Below are 24,953 nucleotides of genomic sequence, written 5' to 3'. Positions count from 1 at the left end.
CCTCCAGCAGCACCAGTGATGAGTCAAGCCCTGTCTGCACAAGCGCATGGGGGCCAGTCATCAAGGGGGCCAATTAGCCACAAGCACCATCAGCACAGGAGCAGTGCTGTCAAGATGCCCCATCACAAATGTAAGCCCAAGACAAATCCTCAACCAGGGCACTTTTACCTTTAGTCAGTCACAGCTTCATGGCCGTCTTTGTAATACCTTGGGCAAATATTGACTCGCATCCAACAGACTGAAAATATTTGGTTTGCACCAGATGTGGTGCGTATGTATCTTTGAAACATTAGCTAAAGGAGTGATTTGGGAAAGTAAAACTTGTAGGTGGATGTGTTGACTTTGCAAGGTTGTTCACAATGTGCCCAGATGCCAGAAGTGCGTGTGGAGGTTTCACCCACAGGAAGAAAGCCAGCTGTAAGTGCCGCGATGCACAGTCAAACTGTGCCTGCACGTGCATTCCTGCGCCTGCAGCTCACCACATGATAGAGGAAGGGCTGAGGATCACTCGTGAGACGTTAACGGGTCCAAGTATTCCTGCTCTGAACACAACCTGAAAAGGTCTGTTAGCTATTGAACAATTACTGAACATATTGCTGCAGGCCACAGCCTCCAAAGTTCTTGGCATGTAGTGTTGGGGCTGTTTTCTGCAAGAACTTGAGCACTATTTCCATGGCCCACAGCTGACAGCAGCTTTGGAAATGCAGACATTGTTCCAAGGGGAGGGAAGGTAACTGCCCACTCCTCTCCCATTTTTCTCTTTCTCCAGCTATTTAGGAATTAGAGTTCCAGTAAAAAACACGCATCAAAAGTACACATCTAAGCAGATAAACACCTTTTGTTAGAAGGCTGAAAGCAAAAGAAAGGTAGTTTGATTGGTTTAAATAGTAGAAACAGCCACTCAACAGCGACATTAAATTACTTCAGTTTTCAATTCCTTGGTCCCTCCCTGTCCCGACTGTCAATTTCTCATGTGCATCTACTCTCTCCTGCTAAAAATCATCGGTCAGGTGCAGCTTTGGCAGTCACAGAGATTGCTTATGGAAACTGGGGGAGGGAGGGAAAGCACTTCAGCACTATTCAGTAACCTATGGCTATTCCTAATATCCAATATTTTCATTTTGGGAATTGATGTGCATTCATTTTGGGGGCCTTTCAGAAGGAACAAGAGTTCTTGGTAGTAACAAGTTTCAGAAGGAAAAGAGGTTCTTTTCTGTATTTACCAAGTATAGAAGAAAAGAAAAACCACAGAATTTTATTTGGTACATTTGCAGGAAGAACAGTATATTTGCAGGAAAAACACTAGTGAAATATTTGTTTGCTGGACCACTCAGGGCCAAACTCAATTGGTAGAATTTTGTACAGAACAGAATTAATCTTTTGGGACTGGAAAGTCATAGTAATGCCCTTTAACTACCTCTCTTAAAATAATTGAATTGGCAGCACATCCCAGACAGCACTTGAGAAGTACAAGAGTTAACATTTTGCTGAGTCTTTTTCCACAAGTGAATCTTTTCATCAGATACACAACACCTGACACCTGGGGCTCTTATACCCTCTGAACAGTCAACAGATTTTGCCCAGAGCAAGAAAAACCAGCAAGCCACATACTGATCCACACATACACACACCTCTAATGCATTGCCTCCCAACCCCACTGGAAATTCAGGGGTGTTGGTACATTCCTGGTCATGAAGGACCACTACAGCACCCAACCTATCCTTCCAGACAGCTTACCTACAGGCTTACTGTGAATCTCTGCAGAAAACTAACTCTGAAAACTGTTTAGGCACTAAGCTTGCAATTCATCTGATAACACTGAGCTGCAGGAACATCGCACCTCCCAAAAGGGGAGTTACAAATTGGTTTCAACATCATGATCAGTTAAACCAGCACTAGGAAAAAGATGAATCTTTAGCCATATATTTCCTTGAAAATATTCCACGTTCATTACCAGAGGCCAAGACGCTTCACAGTAACATACCACAGGTTCAGGAACTAAGGTTATTTTAAAGGAGCCCTAGAAAGACACTTCTCTGTACTCATGGTAAGGTAGTTTAGCTCAGACCTCAGTGTCACAGCAGCATGCAAAGCCTCCTAATGCAGCAGTAAATCTAGAAAGGCCATTTGAGGTTTCTCCCTGCCTAGGAAACTCTTTAAACATGTTACAGTCAATATGCCTCATACCTGGAGGCTTCTGAGCCATCATCCCCACCATCCACGGACAGGGCTAGGAGCTCCCTCCCCAGCTAATTATTGACAGTCCAGCGTGCTCTTAGCTCTGCGAGTCTGAGTGAGTTCAGCCTAGGTTTCCCTCCTCCAGATCACAGCATGCATTTGAGTACTCCATCTCCCAAGTCAAATTCAGGTTCTAGTCCCCCTTCAAGGTGTTTGAGAGTTTCCTTTGGAGGAATCAAATCTGTCCAGCACCACCTCATGAATCTTTAGCCTGACCTTTCTGGCTGTGGCTGCCCAGAGCCTGGATGTGCCCGAGGCACTTGCTGCACACACATTTTCTCTCAGTATTGTGGTGGAGTTTCCTCTCCCTCTTTGGCAACCACTGTTACAACATAAAACTGAGCACCACTGTTAGAAAGACGTGCAATTGCCCTATTTTAAATTTCTCTTTCAAGTTTATAGGACTGCAAACACACACAAGGAGTCTCTGGCAGGTCTCTGTATGCCATGGACACATGGACTTAAACACAATCTCATCTGGCCCATGACTTTCTTATACTGATGGCATCTTCCCTGCTCCCTCTGCTCCCCTGCCCTGGCCAGCCTATACATAGGGGCAGTTTAGTTTATTTCTGTCTAACAGATGTGAGTTTCAGTCCTCAGGGCATCATATAAAATTAAGTCAGATTGTCAGTCCCATGAACAAGGCTTTGTCAGAGCTAACAATGAAAACCTGCTAATCGACAGATGAGGAATTGGGCTCATTTACACTTGTTTAAGCTGACAAAATATTTTATTATATTGTAGAAAACATAAAACCTCTCAAAAGCTGGCCAGCTGTGGTGTCAAGGTAATCAGATATTTTATCACATCCCTGGCTACTGTGGGCTTTGCTAAAAGGGCACTTTAGCTCCTTTAGCCCATAAACCCGATTTCAGTTACCACCCTTTATTGTCAATATACGTAGGAGCAGCTCGCTGGAATAAAGGGATTGAATAGGAAACAGAGCACCCAAACCACGGGCCAGGAGCAGGGCTGCACCATCACAGGCCTGTGTTTGCCATGCCCTGGCCTGCCTGGGGGCCCACATGCAGGAGCCAGCTCTTGGCAAGATTGACTGCCACCAGCTCTCACACATGGGTGACACTCCCCTCCTCACAGCATGGGGGCCAGGAAAATGCACAGCCCTGAGTCACCCTCCAGCAGCAGCAGAGAACAGGCACAGCAATGTCTGCAGCCCAGCCAGAGAAAGAGGAGAAGCAGCTTTTTGGGTAGCAAGCAAGGCCTGGTATTTTTTGGATTCTATGTTGGTGAGGAAAATGAAGCATGGGGAAACAATTTTTTATCATTGTTGACAGGTTTTTTTACCCTTTTTGCCTTCCCTGCAAAACAAAGCCCACCAGAGCTTCAGGACTGCCAGGTCTCTGGCCAAGAGGCACTGGTACCACCATTGGTACCACCATTGGAGACTGATTCACATGCCAGTACTTGTGCTGTCAGGGAGCTTCAGTGATTGTCAGCTGAATTCCCACCACACAGCTAACAGGAAGGGAGATTGGAGAGAAGGCTATAACATTAACCTAGGAGACTCTCACCAGCACTCACTAGCAGTACCAAAGACACCCTCACTGTAACACATGCTGCACATCTAGTCATGCTGCTTAACTGCAGCATTTCCCCTGATTCAGATGAACAGTGGCAGAACCCAACTCAGCTGGTGCAGTTGTCTTTTTGTGTTACTTTTTACTTTATGGGACCCGTAGGATCCAACAGTTTCTGGCTGAGAACCACACCTCCTTATACTTGCATTTTGTAGAAAGCATCTTTGCTCTCCAGCCACTACTGGGATCTAAAATCCAGGAGTCCTTAACCTAGTCAAACCATCACTATAAAGGCTGTGGCAGTTTTCTCTAACATACAGACGTTCACAGAAAAAATTGCTCAAACATGAGATTTCAGCAACCGAACATGCAGAGGAACAAAACAGACATCCAAATGGCAAGTGGAAAGAGCCACAGTTAAAAACTAAACCACAGCAGTCTCAGAAGAGAGAAGTAACAGTCAAGCATCTCCCCTTCTGCAATTATTTGGTGCCTAGCAGTTTGAGGCACTTCACACTTAAGCAGGCACATGCTCTTCCATGGCTCCATGTCTTCCTGGAGTATGATGAATGATGTGAAAGGTTTCAGACAGATGTATTTAGAATTTAGGGGAAAGTAAGAGAGGACAGAGCTCACCCCACTTGCATAAAACCCCTTCCTCCCATAAATGCAACCGTTCTTTTCCATCCCTGCAAGGGTCTGTGACGCAACTTGGGCTGGGGAAACTGGGAAGGAAGCACCCGCTGGAAGATCACCCCCCTCGCCTGGGATGAAGGGAGAGGTGGCAAACGGCCTCACCACCCCAACTGGCCACAGAAATCAATCCAAAGATTGCCAAATGCCTGTAAGGAACAACAGCAGTGAGCCCTGCCAGAGCCAGGCCCAGCTGACAAATGAGCAGGCAGAGAGCAAGCCTACCTGGCTTAGTAGAGGAGCTCACAAGCAAAACACCTCAGCCATGGTGGAAATATCACACAGGAAGGAGACTCTTCTCAATTGCCATTAATGTTAATTTAAGCTACTGAAAACACAAATAATTCCAAAACCAACTGACAGCAAATATATGGAGTACACAGCAGAGCTCAGCAAAGGTCAGGCCCCTGCAGCACAAAGCCCAGCACAAGCACACAGGAAGACCCAGCTCTTTGCTCTCAGAGCTCGAGGTGACAGCACCCTGACTCACACTCACTATTACTCAGTGTGAGCAAGAGCATCCTGGTCCAGAAGGTCCAAGCTCCCTGACTGCAGGTTTGCAATAAGGATGTCTACCTGCAACCATCATTCCTGCAGCACCTCAAAGAGTTAGAACAGCTACATAAAGAAGATCAAGAATATTTTTCACCCATTCCCTTTCTGGGTCTCACCCTCCTGCCTGCCTGTCCATGTTGCTGTGTTTCAGGGAGGCAAAGGGCAATAGTAGAGGTAGAGCTGACAGTCTGTGAAATTGGGAATTTATCAACATAAGGTAGGCAACAGGCAACATAAGATCCCTTGGCTTAAATCAGTTAAAGTTAATTGCTAGAAGGAGTCCGTGGAAGCAATTTAGACCAAAGCAATGTCTATTCTCTTCTGGTTGACCACATAATAAAATACTATTAATTTGTTGTGGTTCTTCACTTCAACACTTAAAATTTCCTCTAAGAAATACTAAAAATACTGGGAGTTAGTTTCTTATCTTTTGCAATGCTCTTTTTCCCCTTTGAATTCAACCCTTGAGTCTATCAGTGAGCATTGGAAATGTATTATTCATAGGGGGAAAATAAAGTATAAAACATAAGTATTGTATCATAATGAACTGTCTGTCACCTCAGAGGATTACAATTTCTCTTTAATGCCAGCTGGCCCTATTACAGTACCTAAATCAATGGAATATTGTGGCCATTTTCAACACCTGCAGTGCTGCACTCCTGCCAGCCAGTGCCAGCGCAGTGGCGGAGCAGCCACCTCTGAGCCGTGTGCCACAGAGGGAGCTGGCAGCACGAGCCAGCAGCTGAGCTGCCTTCTGGGCTGCTTGAGCAGAGGAGCCCAGCACTGCTGCAGCAACTGCCAGTGCCTATGGACGCTGAGTCTGAGTGAGTGGGGTGGATGCACCCCATGCACTGTAGCATCCAGCTGGCTGGGGGATCCCACATGTGTCAGAAAGTTGGCTGCACAGTATTAAAAGAAAATAATTTCAATACCAGTTATATTATTTTCCTTATATGTTTGCCTTATTCAATATTCTTTTGTCATGTCATGTCTACTAAAAAAAAAAAAAACAAACAAAAATGCAGATGAGAAGCAGCATGTTAGAACAAGCACATATAAATGGTTTGCTTTCAAATTACTTGAAAGCTTTATCACATGTTCCAGGTAAATCCGTTAGGCAACGTTATTCCGAGAAGGTGCGGCCAGCATTGTTATAATGTATGCAACATTTCCTTCAGATTTATTTCCCTTACAGTCCATATGTTGTGCATATCACAAACTGGTGTGACATAGACTCAAGAAATGTTCTGAGACTCATGTGTTGGGTTTTTTTCATTTTTCTTCCCCCAATAAAGAAGTCATAGACAAAACCAGATACTCATATCCAAGCCACATTCGGACATATTTGCAGCTTTAGATGCACAAATACCTTTAAAATCCAGTTCCATCATTTTACATGCCTTATAATGCATAACAGATATTTACATGCCTGAAATCTATTTAGACTGCTTTATTACTCAGAGGAAAAAATACTGGAAACTACCACTAGCCTATTGACAATTAAAAAAAAATTACCCTTGGCATTCTCAGAAACCACCTCCACTGCAGGTGAAAATAGACAGACAGGATGTGGTTTGGCAATGGAGTAAGGTCTAAGATTCAGTAGGGAAAATCTCTGGAATTTTAACTCTAAGCAGGCATCTAGTAAGGTCTCTGCTAGAGACACACTCCATTGACTTACATGCATATTTCAGTGCTTTTCTAAATCAGAATTTCCTCAAAGGGCTGTATGCTGAGCTATGTTTCACTACTTAGAGTAAGACCCAAATCTTACAGAGTAAAGGTAAAATCCCTTCCTGATGTGAACTGGGGTTATGCTGGAGATGAATTTGATACAACTGACCTGTTTGGTTTTTCTCTCTTACGGGTGGAAAATGAAGAGGCTTGAGGAGCACACCTTTGCCAACGTGCAACAGCAGCACAGCTTGCAAGCAGAACTGCATGAGTCTCGCAATCTTTCACCCAAGGCTTATTCTAGAAACCTCTTCCTCCGTCCCCCCATCAACTGCAACAAATGTTTTGCTTGAGGAAGGAGCAAGACCCAGAAGAGCTGCTCTCTAACTTGTGTTGCAATATCCAATCTGAGTGTTACCATCAGCTTTTGGAAACTGACTGTATAGAAAACACAGATGATGTTTGCATATTTTAATTTTAAACATCTCTGCTTGGCATACAGATGGAACCTAATAAGGCACTTTGTTTCTACCTCATGAATTAATTCAGCCTGCTAACTGATTTGGATAAAGCATTTTGATTCCAACTAATAAATTTGTTTTCTGTGCAGCCAAAACAACGCTTGGAAGCAAAGTAAAAAGTTCTTTAGCTTGCCAGAGAAGTACTTCTATAATATCTATAAGGAACAGACCTTTTATTTTTATAATCCACTTGTTCCACCCATGTCTTTTAAATCAATCAGATAAATTCACCTTGTTTTTCAATGCCCTGAATCCTGATAGCTCTGCACACTTGATAGGTAATTTAATCATTGTTGGTGTGGATGAACACAAGCTCAAATTAGCTTCTGAAAGGCTTAGTTGTCCCGTAGATAGCTCTGCCTTTCCACTTTTATGCAGGAACTGAGCTTCACCAACTGGTTAGCTAGAGGTGTCATTAAAAATTTACAGAAAGAAACAAAGGTGTGCTCCAGTGTCTCTCCTTACCCCTTCTACTGTTACTCTGGCAAACAAAAGGTATGGAACCTGCTTCATGAATAATGGGTCATGTAATATGCATAATGCATTTTTAATGGCACACAGTAATAACATTGAGAGAGATATTTCCAATCTTCAGACTTGCTCCACAGCCTCTCAGTAGCCTGTTCTGATTCTCCCCAGATAAATCTTCTTTTCCTCTTCTTCATTTCAATTCTCCACCTTAAAGGCATGACTTTTCTCCGTGAGTAGCTGCATTTCACCCAAACCAGCAACTGGCACTCATGCAAGCAGGGCTGGGCACATGGGAACACCCTCCCATGTAGCAACACACAAACATTTCAGGGGGTTTGGATCTGAGCTGCAGCCCAACAGTTGTGCCCTGAGACACCACTAACTGCAACATGCTCTGGGAGGAGATGCACTTAAACCAATAAAACACCTGTGGGTTTCTTCCCATGACGAACATTTTTGCCACGCGTGCTGCGTCCATACTGCCTCCCTGGCCATCCACCCCACCCTGTGAGCAGCACTAGACTCAAACCACACTAGTTGCCCTGTTTGGAAATAGGATGCTCCAAGGGGGCAAGCACACATTGCTATTGTAGTTTTAAAGGTAAATGCCAACAACTGAGCCTGCTCAGGGCCTGCTGGAGCAAGGCCTACCCAGAGGGAGGAAGGAGGGAGGCTGTGCCTGGCAGGAAGGGTCCTCCTGAGGGCAGAGGGACTGGGGGCAACAGCTGCACCCAGTGGCCAACCCAGAACCAGAACCACTGGCCAGCACTCACTCCATCCACAGCAACAGCTTCCCCGTAAAATAAATACTGAGCATCACCCTGGGGCAGCCTCAAGCCTGCCCGTGCCACTGGCTGAGCCATGTCTTGGAGCCTCTCCTGGCCTGGGTGGGACCCAGGGCATCACAGGCCTTCCGCATAACCACCGAGTCTCCTGCACTGACCTTCCGCATTAATTAATCCAGCATAATGGGTCTAATGTGGTCTTCAGAGCAGCTGGCATCTCCCGCGGTACCTGTGCCACATCCCTTCAGCCTGGTTGCTGTGATTGTGGCCGCGTTTCTGCTCAGTCAGAGCTCGGCATGTAGCGCCCGGCCTCGACACTCCAGGGGCAGAGCTCAGCCCCGCCCGAGCGGGTGAGCCCTGAGGGGACGCGGCCACAGCCTGCCGGGACAGCCCCGTGGGGACGCGGCCACAGCCTGCCGGGACAGCCCCGTGGGGAACCAACTGAAGTTCTCAAGGGTGGCAGAAAGCAGAAGCACAGGAAGGACCTCCTTGGCACCATGGCAGGTGAGTGCCCCGGCCGCGGGCAGGAAGGGTGCCCCAGGGCTGGGCCAGCCCAGCAGGACACAGGGCGACTGTGCTCACTGGGTTTGTCCAGAATAAATGTACAAAGCTGGAAACATGAGTATATACCCGTGTGGGCACACAAGATTACATGCACATGTAAAAAGCCAGGCTAGCATGCTGTGCTCTGTTGGGAAAAGGACAAGGGACCCCTCCATCATCTGCCTGCTTCTCTTTTGTGTGGGCTGCAACTGCCAGATGGAGCCAGCCCTGCTGACAAGGCAGGCAGGCAGGCAAAGGCCGTATTGTGAGTCCCAGCAGGCTTAAGTATAAATGATGCACCTGCTGCTCAGGTGTCCCTGCAAACTCCCAGGCAGAGACAGTTAATCTTGTGGGAGACATTCAAGTTGCTCCTGGGCTAAGCAGGACTTCTGGCTGTCTACATTTCCAAAGCAAAGTCTTAAAATTATGGTTTCCCCCCTAAATCATTTTATAGTGGTAGTCCAAGCCACGGTACATCCTCGCCCTCAAAAGTGTGAATGTTCATCTGAAATCAGTAGGAATTGGACAAATAAATATGGCAGTTGTGTTCTTTAATCACTACAGCCCTTGTGCCTGCATTCCCTCCTTGGCTGCATCTCTGACAATCACTGTGGTGTATTGTTGTAATTACTGACATTCACAAATGTGCAGTTCCATATTAAATAAAAATCACTCTGGACCATCCTTGATACTTTATTAACTTAAAACATTGTTCTAATAAATATGTACCAAGAAATGTAAGACACTCCATAAAATCTATATAAGGACATTTACAAACTTGTCAACAAAGTAAAAACAGCTTTTTTTTTAAACTGAGGTACATGCAGAGTTAAGGCAAATTAAGTAAATTATACTTTTATAGTAAGTCCTGCCCACCTCAGAAAGTTTCCCTTTAAAAATTAAAAAACCAAAAACAAATATACAACTGATGCTATTGAGTAGCTATTTTCCAGTTACTAGAACAAGCCCAGAGTGTAGAAGCCAGTAATGGTTCTTGCCAGAAAGTCTGTGCTTCCCTGGTGCTCCTGCCCTCCTCAGGCAGCTTCACTTGTTGGATTGGTTTCTAGTTCTAAGGCATAATTCTGTGCTTTGGCTTTTTTGCTGGTCTTTCACAAGCTTCCTTCTCCCTAGTGGATGTAGGAAGAAGTAACCCTCCATGCTTCAAACACACTGGCAGTCGGGCCTTGCACAGAGAGAGATGGCTCAGGGAGGATAAAAAGGACCTCTCTGTAACTGTTAATGCAGCTCCTGATTTGCAACAGAATAAGTGAGAGCAGGATCAGACCCAAGCTGGTACCTTTGGTTAAAAACCAGCAAGATGGCAAACTGCACAGTCCTGATCCTCCAGGTTTTCCTGACAGGAAGTCATCCAAGAGTGAACCCATTCAGCACTGAACTCAACTGGGGCAGGTGCTGATGGCTCTCTGTCATTACCCCATGTAAACACTGTTATACCCATGTTTTCCTGCCAGCTGATTCAAGCTACTGAAAACTTGAAGGGGTTCATCACGGCCATGGAAGAAATATTTTCCAGCTTGCAGATATTTGATAGCTTATCCATCTTTGGAGTATTAGGCTTTATATCTAAAAGGCTTGTGTTTCAGTGTTATTTCAGAAACAACGAGGGGAAGAGAAAGAAAGCAACCCCAGCCTTTACTTTCCCTCTTCACAGTCATTCAGGTTGAGCTGTCAACACATGGCTCTGTCCTCTTCTTTCCTCTTTGAGCTCCTGTTCGGAAAGGTAATGCCAGGGTCTGTGTCCAAGACAGGGCTTGGGTCCAGCAGGGAAGCCAAGGGGGTCTGTTCTCATAGTGTTGTAGGCGCTTTCTGTATTGTAGTTTGGACTCATTTCAGGCCGTGCTGTGTCTCCCGGTGTCTCCGTAAATCCACCTTTCGTTGGAAGCCTTTGCCACACAGATCACAGCCAAAGGGCTTGAAGCCTGTGTGCTTCCGACTGTGGGTGATGAGGTTGGAGCTTTGACTAAAGGCTTTTCCACACACCTGGCACTTATGAGGCTTCTCACCTGCAAGCAGAAGGTGGGAAAGAGAGAGGCTGTGAAAGAGGCAACATGCTGCTTAGGTGGGACCACAGCAAATATGCGGTGGTATTTAAAGCTTATCAAAGATATTTTTGTGTGATACCTAAGAAGTCATTCTTACAAAAAGACATGCAGTTGGGAGCCCCAGACAGAGTATAAGCTGAGCTTCTACTGCAGCTGAGCAAGCCTGGACTTGGATGCACCTCTACCAGCCCAGCATAGTCCTGGGAGAAGCCTGAAGCACGGAGTGCTCTCAGGACACCACACCTTGTGAGTGTATTTGTCTGCATGGGCTCTGTGCAGTTTAAACTGGCTTTGTGTCCTAGAAATATGAGAAACTCCTGGAAAAGTGACGAATGCTTGACATTGATTACTATACCATCAGCATGAAGGCAAGTGGAATAGGTAGATAGAAGTTGTTAAAACAAACCCAGTGATCTGGGGTCTGTCCCCAAGGGAGGTATGAGGGCCATTAAGTGAATCCTGAAGGGCAGGGTTCATCCAGACATCTGTTCTCTCTGTTCCCCACACTGCAATGCTAGCAGTCAGAGCCCTGAAGTTCTCCTGCAGGCAAATAATGTAAATGGGAATAAATACAGCCTCTGGAACTTTTACAGAGGAGTCAGTGGCAAAACTCCATGGGAGCAGGATCTAAGTATATTTTCCTACTGTTTATTATCAAATAACAAATAAAAGGGAACCCAACCACAATACCAAGCCGGATTTTCAGAGTGGCTTTGCACCTGCAGAGCCCACTGGCTTCAGCGGGGAACAACAAACTCTTTGGGTGTTTGAAGATCAGTTTCTTAGATTCAAAAAAATAATGCAAAATGGGCTGAAGGCTCATTTCACAAGTATATGGTGTATATTAAAGGAATCCTTCATTCTTTTAAAGACCCGCTTTTATATTAGTAATTTAAAAGCCCAGGCAGAGTTTCTGATCTCACAAGAAAATAATCTGACTGATTCAGAATTTGTCTGAAATTCTACTTAATCAAGCATAATTTGAAAAAGTTACTAAGGAGATACTTCTTGTATTACTTCATAAATAGTTAATTTTCATCCACCAACCTTCAGTGAAAAATCTTTATAAGTAACATTTATTATTCACTGCTTGTCACCTAGAAAAGTCACAGCCAAGCAGTGCTACATACAGTGCCATTTCTCTACATATTTGCCCTTTTTAGGCTTCACTCTTTATATCTGCTAATGGCCACTATCAGGAAAAAGGATTTTGGTCATCTGAACTGCATGTTTGTCCAGTACAACTGATATTTCATGTCTACAGGTTCTTCCATATCTTACACATTCATTTCCCTCTACTTCAAGTGAACGGTGCAGATCTGAAAGGCAAGATATTCTTTTAATGATTTCTGATAAACCTGCCTTCTCACTGAATGATACTTTTGAAACTATTTCCTTTGGTGATTCACCTGCACTTTTTATTAGTTTCCATGTTTATTAGTAACAGTGAAACTTGAGAACTCTGCACCTCTCCTTCCAGTCTGTACCAAACTGTAGCCATTTCTCAGAAAGTCCAGGTGGAAGTGCAGACAATCTCTGAACAAATATTTAGACTAAGACTTAGGCCCTCCAGTTTAGTGTTTGATCTAGAGGAGGAGACTCCTGTTGTTCCTATTGTAAATTGGTAGATCCTGCAAAAAGCAATGCTGTAATCAAATTCACCTGTCATTTTCCTGGGACCTCAGCTGTAAATCAAGGCCACACGAATATAATACTCTACAAATCATCTTACACAAAAGCCCTTTGAATAAACATTGGTGGATCCTATTATGGGAACACTGATTGGATTGCGAGGATTTTTGTGGGTTATTTTGCAGCTGCTGTCCATTAAACCTCCTCCAGATCACCTCCTTTGCCCACGTACAGCTCAGATAACATGAACAGCAGCAGGACAGTAAGAGGCATAGGGAGGTGCACGTGCTGTCCCAGCTGAGGAGGAATGGACTGCTGCAGAGAAACCTCTGTGACCTGCCCTCATGTTGGGGCTGACACTAGAAGTTGCAGGGCTGACCTGTGTGAATGAAGGTGTGTTTCTTCATATCAGATTTCTGGTGGAACCGCTTCCCACAGTACTGGCACGGATAGGGTCGGGTGTCTGAGTGGATGAGCAGATGGGTGGACAGAGTAGAAGATCTCTTAAAACTCTTGCCACAAATCTTACAATCAAAGCTGCGTTCCTGCAGAGAGATGAGCACAGACACACACATCACACTAATGATCCCATCAGCGACAAACTGCCCAGCAGCACATGAGTGTTGCCCCTTCTGCCTTAGCAAGAACTTACACTTCTCCAGGGAGCTGGACTGGCCTACACAGATGATAACACTGGCTTGATAGCAGCACCATGTGATAAAAAAGATAATGGATCCTCTCCTAGTTCTGTCCACTACTAAAATTTAATTGAACAGCTCTTCCTGCTGGCAGGAATGGCCAGGTGGGAGCAACCCCAATGGACTGGGCAGAGTCTGCCAACAAACTTTATCAGAGGCCTGAGACACAATCACTCTACTGGGAAGCCCAACAGCTGCAGCACTGTTCAGAGGCCACCTCTCCACTGTACACAGGAAAGTGGGTGCCAAGGGCTGCTTGGGTCTCTTGGGAAATCCCTCTGGTAGACTGAGTTCTGGCATGATAACAACTAACTGCTCTTTTTAGTTCCATTAAAATTCAAGTGGAAGGTATGTAGAGCACCTGGGACAAACAGCTTTTCAGCTTACTACTTTAACATGTAAAACCAAATGCATTAAGACTTTACTGTCTCTCACCTCTTCCTCACACACTCCTCTCCATCAATTTCTTGTACCACATATAATTTCTTCTGTCCATCCCTTAACTTCCATTGCAACTTCCTCTTCCTTCTATGCTTTCACAGAATAATTTGGCTTTTAATGCATTATCCCCAAAATGCTGTCCCTTCCATGGACACATTATGCAGTGCTGCTCTTTTCACCACTGTTTCATGGATAATGAGGTATCTCCCTTCATTGTGTGCTCTGCTGGTTGCACACTCAGAAAATTATAAAGAGCAAAAAAACTTTGCTGTAACTTTATCCTCCAAAAGTCAATCTGAAGAAGGAAGATTTGCCAGGTCAAGTGGGTGGGGAAGGGGAAATATGGCATAGTATCAGCAGGTGGAAAATGTTACAAGTCCTCCTACCAAAATTAACCATCATATTCTTTTGGTGTGTGACTCAGTGTGTCGAGACGGGTGAAGTCAGTGCTCTATACCTGAATGGTCGTTCAGATGTTCCCTGCACTGACAAAAATGACTACAAACAAGGGAAGACTCACTTCTTTGTGGGAGGGAGGAGAAAGAATGAGGAGTGCTGCATCAGAAGCAAGCACATTGAGTTGCTTTAGCTGTTTAAAAAAAGCCAACATCTGCATTACAATTTCCAGCTCTGAGAGGGAACATTTATTATTTTCTGTTACTTCTTGAGTGCCAGAAGTGTCCATTGCTTAATACAGACATCACATGCGAGGTCTGAAGAATGGAAACAAAGCCTGTGTTCTTTAATTACCTGATAGCTCCTTTGCACACTAACTGGCCACCCTTTTCTCTGATTGTCACCATATTCTTCCTACAACTGCCCACTGCAGCTCTCCCATGTTCTCTTCCCCTCCTCAGTATAGATCCCTACCTCCTTGCCCTGTATTTGCCTTCGTGGCTTTCCCAACCAGCAGAATAGAGCAGCTGGCCCTGCCCCCTAGCCGTCCATCCTGGCAGTCTGCCTGCTCTCACCTGTGAGTGCACGGCCTTGTGCTGCTCCAGGCTGACTGCATGGCCGAAGGTCTTGCCACACATGTCACAGGCAAAGGGCCTCGTGCCGCTGTGTGAGCGGCGCACATGTACCTCAAGGCCATGTGGTGTGGAGAAGACCTGAGGAAATAGAGTACACAGCGTCAAGGTTGCCAGGGAGAAAGGGCTGGGGGGGAGCCATATCCAGTGAGAGAGAAAGGGATCCCTACCTTGCTGCACTTGACACACTTGTAAGAGCCAGTGCTGATGAGCAGTGGGCGGCACAAGAGGTCAGACTCCACTTTGATGCCACCTGGCCCCTTCTCCTGCTGCAGTCCAGGCTGTGTTTCGGCATAGAGTCCAGGAGCTGCTGCTGGCGGCCGCTCAAACAGCCCCGAGCCCGGGGAGCTGAAGTCACTGTACAGTCCCAGGGAAGAGCTACACTCGGCGCCATAGAGGGCGGGCTCCGAGCCTCGGTCGCAGAAGAGCCCCAGGGCTGAGGTCCGCTCCAACGTCGGGCAGGGCCTGTAGCTTTGCACGAGGTGCCTGAGCTCGGAGCCACCCAGGCTGTTCCACATGTACGGTTTGAAGGGCACCGAGAAAGGGGGTGCTTCATCTAGGGATGGACACACAGATCTCTCCGAGGCTGTGGAAACACAAGGGCATGGAATTGGTGCGCTTCACAATCCACACTGTAATGAGGCAGAACAGTCTCACACAACAGTCTCTCATAAGCACCTAGGCTTATGTCCAGAGCCTGACCCCTGTACTGCACTTTGAGGCTGCCCTTTTGTCTCAATGGGAGGACATTTTTATATTGCATATTAGGATCTGAGTGTCCAGTACTACCTACTTACCCAAAGCCTCAGCCAAAGCCAAGTAAAAGCCAAAAGTAAAGTCAACACCAATTTTGTCTATCTCCATCTCTGGATACCTCATGTGTATGCACTGATCTGCCTAGCAAGACTCTAAACAACTCGGTCTGCAACTTCCTATAGTTTTATCTGCAGCTTCTTGGAAACATGTATCTACCATATCCCAAGATGGACATCAAAGCTGACAGTCCACATATTTAAGCTCTGATGGAGATATCACACACACACACACACATATATATGTGCAAATATAACATTACAGAGGTGCCAGACAGAGCAAATGTCCTGAGATTTACCTGGTCAACAAAATTAAAAAACCTTGTTGCACAATTTAATGCCCAAATCTAGTCTCTCACCTTCATGCTACAACTGACCATAACTATACTACAGCATAACTTAAATAAATAACAGCTTCTGAGGTGCTTGCATGTTATGCTTCACTTTTTCAGAAAAAAAAATTACTTCTCATCTGAAAGAAAATCATGGTTGTTTCAGATTGCTCTGAGGTTCTCCATATAAAGAAATTGAGTCTGCCCAAAACACAGAGCTTTGTAAAATCATTGGGATGGGCCACATTAAAACCTGAAGAAACAAACCCATTTTCCTAGCAGTTGTAATCAAAGCAAATTTCCACCAGGGCAAGCTCAAATGGCTTCAGCAGGCTCTAAGAGGCTTGCCTTCAGCAGTGGCATCTGACCAATGCAGTGGACACATGAATCACACTTGGGGGCCCACAGCAGAGTCTGATATAACGGCAGGAGCACAGCCTGTGAAAGGAGTGTCTAAAGGCACAACTGCTCAAGCAGTTTCACATGGAGGAAAGCACAACTGGGATGGAACATGAGGCACCAGACCCCAACAGTGTCTGCCGGAGATGCTGATTAATGCCTGAGGTGCGCTGCTTTCACTCCTCATTGTAACAGGCAGCAGCACTGGGAGAGTCAAATGTCTCCACTGGATGACAGTTTTGGCGAGCCAGGGAAGAGATTAATCAATTAACTACTGAAATGCTAATGTCTTCATAGAGATACTGGCTTCTCTTATAACTTGGGCTTCCAGAGTAACCTCCTTTAACCAAAAACTTGTTCACCCACAATGGATCTCTTACTTACTCATGTCAGCTCCCACGGCTCTTTCAGCCTTTGGCAAACCAAGATACATGGGAGTGGACTAGGCAAAGAAGGCACAATGTGTTAGGCTATCCATCTGGATAGGCAAGTGGTCACTGAGGGGCTACAGAAGGCAGTAGAAAATGAGGTTAAAATTGAGCTTTGAATGACTTGACTTTTTCCTATCTTTTACATAATTTCAGATGTTAACAGTCTCAAATTCTTCCATTGAAATTAGCAATCTTTTGGTTGGAAATATGTGCACACATACCAGCATACATTTGAAGAGAGTGATGAAATCAAATTAGCTGACATGGTGTTCAGCATGATTTTTCCTGTTCTGCACTGACTGCAAAGTTGTGGTCAGCATCGTATCATCTATCTTGTGTCTTTGCAACCAGTTTCAGTGTTGCCATCTCTCACGATTTTATCACAAAATTCAAACCTATCTTAAAGTCCCAGCTCTTGAAATGACATGATTTCATCAGGCCCTCAGCTTTGCTTTTGTTTGTTCTTGTTATAACTTTATTTTTTTCCTTTTAAAGTCAACTTGTAGCTCAAACTGTTAGAAAAGCATGAAAACATAAACCCTCTATATTTCAACACTAGAACTGAATATCCATAAGGTATTACTTACAATCTTGATTTCTGAGCCAGCTCATTGAGTGAGAGGGAAGGCTGACCTGATTTTTGAGCCCTTGGAATTGGCAATACAGTATACAGTGAACATTGCACCACAGATCAGTTTGCGTGCAATGTTCCTTCCATCACCTCACATGCTTTGGAGCCCTCTCAACACAAATGCAGGGTATTTCCTCACACTATGTTCAAGCTATCCAAGCCCAGTGGCAAAGCAACCTCCAAACTCTGCTCTCCCACACTGCAGGGCATTTCTGTATGTGCCTCTTCTCCACAGCATCTAGGGGGGAGCAGAGACAAAGAGAAATATTCTCCCTCATTTTCCTAGAAATTTTGTGCAGCAGTTATAGAGACTACTTCTGTGAGAAAAAAAAAAATCAGTGCTTGTTTTTGAAGGCAAGACAAACTCAACCTTAAATGGTTGGGAACAGATTGATATGCACAGCAAAGATTGGAGTGTCCTCTTACACAAAACACCACACTTTCTGCACAATTCCATTATACGCAGGAAAAGTCTCTCTCCTTCTGCAGCATGAACAGGCTCTTCAAGAGGCACTAGTACTGTGCACTGAGATCCCATGCACCTTCTGCATATGCACATGCATGTGATTAGACACATGTAGAAAGTGAGGTTAAATAAAGCGATTTGAACTGGTGGAGTTAACAGGTATTATGTCTGTATGTTGTATGACCACCTCCATCAGCAGCACAGCACTCAAAGACAAAAGTGAAATAAATACAGCTTTCACTGCGTATTGAAGTGCAACCTGCACCTATGTTCACTTCTAGAGATACAGGAGTGGTAGTACTACTCACCACACACGCCTTCAGCATAATTGAGAGCCATTATTTCTCATCTGCTCTGCCTGGCAAAGCACAAAAATTATGCCCCATCCAGACATAATTGTAGGAATACAGTCTCTCACCACTGCATCTTGTACAAGTGACCTAGACATAAATTCCAGCTTCACACTGAATCCAACAAAGCAGCTGGAAGGCAGAGGGACTGGAGGAGGTGAGCTATGGGAGGAAGGTCAGCTATCTAATCCTGTTGCCACTGCCTTCATCATTAATATAACAGCAACTCTCTTAATGCACTGAGATTCATTTAATAAAGCTCTTACGTACTTAGAGTCCTATACCTTCCCAGACCTCATGTGAATGGGATCAGACAGCCCCAGGACTGCCCACCCCACCTAAAGAATCTTGATCTAGGGATATCATCCTCATTTTGTAAAGTTATCTTCCCTGGACAGCCTGATGGTTGGCCAGAAGCTGATGAATTCCACAGTGAGGGAAGAAATGAGAGGGAAGGAGGAAAAGGCAGATATACCTACCAAAATACCTACTCCATTTTACATCAATCTTTTTGACACTCTATGAAAATGGTCTGTTTCCTGTGCAGAAATTATAGTTATGTGGAAAAGGGGGAGCAGGAAAAATTCATTAGAACAAAAATTACACACATTGGTACAGTCTGTACAGAAATATTACCAGAAGAGTAATGCAGCAATGCTGCATTTGGGCTGGTGTTTCACTTGCACAGACTGAAAGTGTCCTGTGGCTAATGCTGGACAGCATTTTGAATGTCCCCTTAACGGAGCTTAGGACTCTTGAAAGAAGATGAGGCTTTAAAAATGCAAATCCACATCATTACAATTAGCCATTCATATGCATGGACACTGTAAAGACAAAGTGGGAAATGGTGGCAAATCGGGACTAAGTATTTTTTTGCTGGTGTCTGCTGTCAGTCGGTAAAGCTGACACAATTTTTCCTTCATCAAGTCAAAAATTGTCCTTTTTCCAGCTGTCTCTTTTTAATCGAAGCAATAAAAAGTGGTTATATATATACATATTTTTCTTCTAAAATGACACCATTGTATTTTTAAACGAGATAAGTATTTGTGCCAGTCTGGGGACAGCGTCTTCCACTGCTCCAGCCACATCAAAGGCAGGACAAGAGAGCTAGAGACAGGCGCTGCAGCCTTAAGTGTGAGTTTCCTGGATTTGGGGTGTTTAAATCTGACCATCATTGGGTTTTTTTTCCCTCTGGTTTTTACGAATGTGTTTTTAGAAAAGAAAAATGAACAGACATTTAAAAAAACAAACCAAACAAAAATACAAAGAAACAAAAACACACAAACAAAAAAACCACAAATAGCAAAAGAAAGGGCGTTAGGAAAATGTCTAGCAGGTTGTACAAAACACAAAATCAGCTGTGTTTACTGCAGGTATATAAATTGTCTGTACTGTCTAAAAAGACTGAAAAACCCTGTGTAGGCATGACCCTGTAGGAGAATGCTGGGACCTTTTAAACATAACTTGGCTTGCCTCTAACAATCACAAATCAAAAAGTAACACCCCATGTCATGACAACTTTCCTGCTGTAGCCTGTCACCTGCTGCTCCCTCAGCAGCACAACACGGGCTAGAAAAGCAACCCGAAAAAGGTAACCCGAAAACGAGTGGAATGAACAGATTCTGGCAAATCTGGGGGAAAAGCAATAGTAATTTTAAAAACGGACAGGCAAATCTGTCCCTTATACTCGTTTGTGGTGGTGGCGCATAGCCATGAGATGCATGGTCCACTGCCCCATGGCACTGGCACGGACATGCAGCCGGACCCTCGCTGAGCGCTGCTCGCCCCAGTCCTACCTGGCGAGACGGAGGGCGAGGGAGGTCTCCAGAAATCCTCGAACTCGGACACTCTGTCACAGACGCTGCCCTCGCAGCTGGGAGCTGACTCGGAGGTGCCATCGGCAGCCTCGGTAAGGTGGGATTCCGGGGAAAAGCGTCCCCGGGAAGGCTCCGGATCGGGCAGAGCGGTGCGGCACAGCTCCGTGTCCTCGGGGATCTTGCAAGGGTCTGCAGAGCAAAGGAGAAGAGGGAACTCCTCAGTGTGGGTCCGTAGTGGGAGCCAGCCACCTCCCGCAGCGGCCCGCTCCCGCCTAGCTTTGACGCCCGACTCTCTCCAAGCCCGCATCAAGCCCCTCCGGCGTCCCGCAGGGGCTGCAGAGCGACCGCCCGGTGCCGCGAGCACCGAGGTGATGTCGGGCGGGTGGCAGTCTCCGAGTGAGGCTGCGACAGAGGGACTCCTACCTGCACAGATCTGGGCTAGCACCGTCTCCAGCTGCAGGCTGTAGTCCTCGTCGGCGGAGCGAGGCTGGTGGTAGCTGTGCGCTTTCTTGCTCTTCACTAGGAAGGACCTCGGCATGGTGGGATGCTGGCACGGCCGGTACGGCCGCACTCCCTCTCTAAGCGCCGGGCACGGCAGCGGCGAGCGTCACCCCCCGAATCTCCTGCGGGGCGGCGGCGGGGAGGCGACCTGCGGAAAGGCGCCGCGCCCGCCGGTGAGGGCCGGGGGCGCCGGCCAGGAGGGGCCGCTCGCCAGGGGCGGCGCGCCAGGTGGCAGCGCGCAGGTGGCTCCGGCCACCGCCCCCGGCCCCGCTCGCCTCGCCCCCTCTTCCAGAAGTGCAGATAACTCAGCCTCCAACCGCCCCCAGCCAACGCCTTTTACCCCCCTCCCTCCCACCGTGGCCCTGGGGCCGCCCCGGCCACGCTCCGACAGCCGCTGCCGGATTGCGTGGAGCAGGCAGTAACAGCAGCTGGGCGCCGTTCTTCGGACGAGTGGGAGCTGAAGGAGCTGGAGGGTGCAGTCGGGTGTTATCCCGTCCCTCCAAGTGGGTACACCGCGCCTTCTTGTTGCCCCTGCGCCGGCAGCCACGGCAGAAGCGGCGCCAACAAATGTCCCCTCCGAAACGGCTTATCACGTCCCAGCACCCTGGACGGGCTGGCCGGCGCGGGGTTGTTACCGGGATGGGAGGGGGAGTCGTTACAAACCCGACAGCCTAAACCTGGCGCCTGAGAGGCTGTTGCTGTGGAGGGACTGATTCACCATCCCGCGCGAACCACGATAACACGAAAACGAACAAAACGGAATCTCTCCTCCAGCCCGCAGCTGTCGGCGCCGCGCCACCTTGCAGCTGCGAGCACCGAAAGCCGGGGCGGGGAAAGGCGACAAGGTGGGAAATCTCCTGCGGGAGTTGGGGGCGACCGGGTTAAACAAACTACCCCGAGCCGACTCTTCGGGGAAGGCCGGAGAGGTTCATTCGAATCCATCCAGCACCGGGCCGCCTCCGCCGTTACACTTTGCGAGTTTAATCCACATTCGTTTGGGGGGGTTGGGGGACTTCGGAGGGTTGCAAACGGAGAAGAAAGGGAAGAGCCCCAGCCAGCCCACCAGCTGGGGCCCAGGAGCCGCCCCGCAGGTGGCGGCACCGGCTGCGCCACAAAGGTCCGGCCCGTCCGCGCCCGGCAGGGGCCGGGCTGCTCGGTGCTGCCGGGGAGGCGCCGCCCCCGGAACGGAGCTGGGTGGGAGCGTTGCTGCCCGGACCCACCTGTGCCTGCGTTCATCCTTGAGCCGGGGCTAGCAGCCAGCGGGCCCGCACGGAGGGGGCAGAGAAATCAAAGCGGCCCGATAACGCGTTACCCACCCGCGCCCCGACAGCAACGGCTGCCGCAGCCGTTGGGGGGCTCCGGCGCCTCTTCTGCCGCGTGTTTCCCTCCAAAAGTCACGCCGCGGAGGCGCCGCCGGCTTCCCAAGGCCGGAGCTGGCCGGGCAGGTGCCGGGCCCGTGGGAAGGCGAGTCCCACAGCCCACCTGGCCACCGTTCGCCCCGGCTCCCGCTAGCCGCACCCACCCGACGGCCGCCACTGCGGGGGTGCGGGGCTGGCGCCGGGCCGCGCGGCTGAGGCAGGGCCGGAGCGGCGCGGGAGAGCAGAGGGGTCGCTGCCGCCCCGGCCCGCCCGCCGGCAGCTGCCCACGCGAGGCGAGAGAAGCGAGAACGCTTACCCATTTGGAGGGCCGAAGAAAGCTGGGCTGCGGACGGGGTATGCGCGGCAGCCTGCTAATTAGTGTGACTTTAAATTTAGCCTCTCTTTAAGGAGCAATGGTGCTTGAGTTGGCTTTTTTTTTTTAACTTTTCTGTCTCTCTCAACTCCTTCAGAGCTCGGCCCCCTAAACCACAAATTCCACTTCCTGAGCGTTAGTTAGGAGCTTCTGCAAAAAAAAAAAAAAAAAAAAAAAAAAAAAAAAAAAAAAAAAAAAAATTAAAAAAGCGCCAAAGCCTCACAAATCAGTAATGTTCTCCGCCTCTGTTTCTCTCTCAGTTTTCCTTAAATGAAAACGTCTTACCGTATTCCACCTCACAGAGCTCGCTGAAGTGCCATCGAACTGTCATTTTGGAATCGGGCGTTTCGTTTCTCTCGGGGTTCTGCTCTAGAAATTACACACATGTATCTGAACTATTCTTGGATCCCCTTCGACTTCCGCAACGAGAACAAGTCACAGATTCAAAACACAGATTGATTCGGGCGGGCAGAGGGCAGGGGCTGGGGCAGCCGGCGCTCGCCCTTCCCGCTCCGCGCCGCATCCCCAGCCCTCGGTCCGGCAGTGGGGGCGCACACCTCCCGCCGCCATCGGGCCGTGCATAGCGTTGTGATCGGGGCTAAGGCCGGGCCCTGGGCGACAGAGACCTCTCCTAGACTAGAAATAGCTTGTTGTGGAAAACTCTTCTGGGATAAATACGCCCAACGGCGCTGAAAATACCTTAAGACCCAAGCCTAGAGGTTTGCTCATTTCCCTTCGGATTTAGGTAATGGTTAAATATGGAAGAGGTAGGCGAGAGGTGTCGTCCCCCCGTCCCGTCCCCCCCCCCCCTTCCCCGGCTGCCGGTGCTTGACAGCGATTCAAACTCTAAGGCGAAAGCGGAGCGGAGCCAGGCAAAGTGGGGAGAGATTGCCCTCCTCGTCTGCGTGCCGGTGCTCAGGTGCTAACTCGGGGAGGATCCGTGGGGCATCGGCGACGAGAACGGTAACGGGATTCGCATCAGGCAGCATCCTGCGCCTGTGGGGACCCCTGAGTTGCACAACGGGGAAGCCTGCTCCCTTCTGCAAAAAGAAAAAGGTTCGCCTTGCTTTATGCACACATACGATCCCAAAATACAGTTTTCCAGGTCTATCTCGGATTCCTAGTGCAGCCCAGGAAGTCAGGCTTAGGTCTTTGGTATCTTTCTGAGGCGGTTCTGGGCTTCGCTCTTAGACATCTCAGGCCATCAGCAACTTCGTTTCAGTGTCTGTAGGGTCGATTAAAGTGTGACTCTGCAGCGAGCGAATCGAGGTTTAACACAATTTCCCGTTCAGAAACGACAGAAGCAAACCTCCCTCACGCTCAGGACTATGCTGGCTTTGAGACCAGATGGGTTTTTTTCACCACCAGTCCCGAAGCATTTACAGAAAAATTAGCCACTTGGTACTTGTGAGCCCCTACAGTTCATAGGACTAACCTAAATTCCCAAAATCTAACTAAGCAAGCGAACACTACCTCGAGTAAAACTGTCCAACAACTGTGTGATGCTTTACTGTGACACAAAAGGAAGCTGAAGAACACGACTGATACCTTCATTTTTGCCGGAAAGTTCCTGGTGCTGGGCACAGCAGTTTTACTTACGGCATCTGTGTACCGCGGTCGCCTTGCTGCGATCAGCCTTAGGTTGATTACTCCGAAGATCATTCACGCCTTCAGCTTCAAGAATCAATGCTGGAATCTGTAGAAATAACCAGATTAGAACAACTGAGTGTAATTTCATGAATGTCTTCGTTGACTCACTGTTATTTTGCAAAACAGTCTTTCTCGTTTGCCTCTGAAATGGGATGATAAATTAATGCCCTTTCGTTTACCTCGCTACACATCTCTTTGGCTGTGTAATGAAAGCACCAGAACACATTAAATTACTAGTAACGCTCATAAATAATTGTGACCTGGTTACAAGAAAACACACATTCGTCTTTATACATGTAAATTCAAAATGTGTACAGGTGCTGCTGTGGGCTGTAGGGCGTGGTGATCTCCGTTCGGAGGGTGCTTGCAGCCTTCCAGGAAGCGGGATGGGCTGCCGGGCGCCGAGTGGCTCCGCTCGGGGCTGTCCTGCGGGAGGCACCCGGCTTGAGCCCCTTGTGCTCAGCCCACCTGCGGACGGCCCTTTCTCACCTACTGCTGACTAATCAGATTAAAACCCTTCAGCAGAAATAAATAAATCAAATGAGTGAACAAAGCAAATGCTAAATCCAGCGTATAATATCTCGTGTGAACGTGGGTGCTGCACGGGCACAAGGAGCGCACCTCCGGCTCCTGGGGTGTCAGCTTTCTCAAACGATTAGAGGAGAAATGGTACGAAACTGGTTGTGTTTCGTGTTTTGCAAAACTAGTTCGTGCTGAAGCACATCCTCTATTTTCTCAGATCTCGGCTGGTCGGGCGATTTGTTTCATGCCGCCGGTGAGGAGGGGGAAGCGGGACGCGGGCGCTGCCCACCGAGCGGTGCCGAGGATGACCCGAGGCTAGCTGCGAAATCTTGTCTTTAGCTCTGTCACCGGAAGGTGCGCGAGCAGCAGCCTTGGCCGGGACGTGGCGGGCTGCGGGGCGGTAGCGGGGCCGTGAGGGCTCGCACAGC

At 47.7% G+C, this 24,953-nt stretch overlaps 1 protein-coding gene across 4 annotated transcripts; it reads right to left on the bottom strand.

Moving 5' to 3' along the window:
* Window positions 1-9,684: 9,684 nt before the first annotated feature.
* GFI1 (growth factor independent 1 transcriptional repressor) lies at window positions 9,685-24,845 on the bottom strand. 4 transcript variants are annotated; one of them, XM_053984888.1, is made up of 10 exons: window positions 24,625-24,845; window positions 23,953-24,049; window positions 22,639-23,393; window positions 22,297-22,503; window positions 20,545-20,770; window positions 20,101-20,310; window positions 15,054-15,469; window positions 14,827-14,964; window positions 13,096-13,261; window positions 9,685-11,045 (listed from the first exon to the last, which is right to left on the bottom strand). In XM_053984888.1, exons 5-10 carry the CDS (start codon window positions 20,657-20,659, stop codon window positions 10,867-10,869), a joined length of 1,224 nt encoding a protein of 407 aa, XP_053840863.1. In that variant the 5' UTR covers window positions 20,660-20,770; window positions 22,297-22,503; window positions 22,639-23,393; window positions 23,953-24,049; window positions 24,625-24,845; the 3' UTR covers window positions 9,685-10,866. The 4 variants fall into 4 exon arrangements, with proteins under 4 accessions (XP_053840863.1, XP_053840866.1, XP_053840865.1 ...); XM_053984891.1 differs by having other exon boundaries at window positions 22,639-22,722; XM_053984890.1 differs by having other exon boundaries at window positions 22,639-22,717.
* Between the last annotated feature and the right edge of the window lie 108 nt (window positions 24,846-24,953).

Source organism: Vidua macroura, chromosome 9, assembly GCF_024509145.1.
Source record: "Vidua macroura isolate BioBank_ID:100142 chromosome 9, ASM2450914v1, whole genome shotgun sequence".
NCBI classification, from domain to species: domain Eukaryota; kingdom Metazoa; phylum Chordata; class Aves; order Passeriformes; family Viduidae; genus Vidua; species Vidua macroura.
This window is presented reverse-complemented; position numbering and strand designations above follow the sequence as displayed.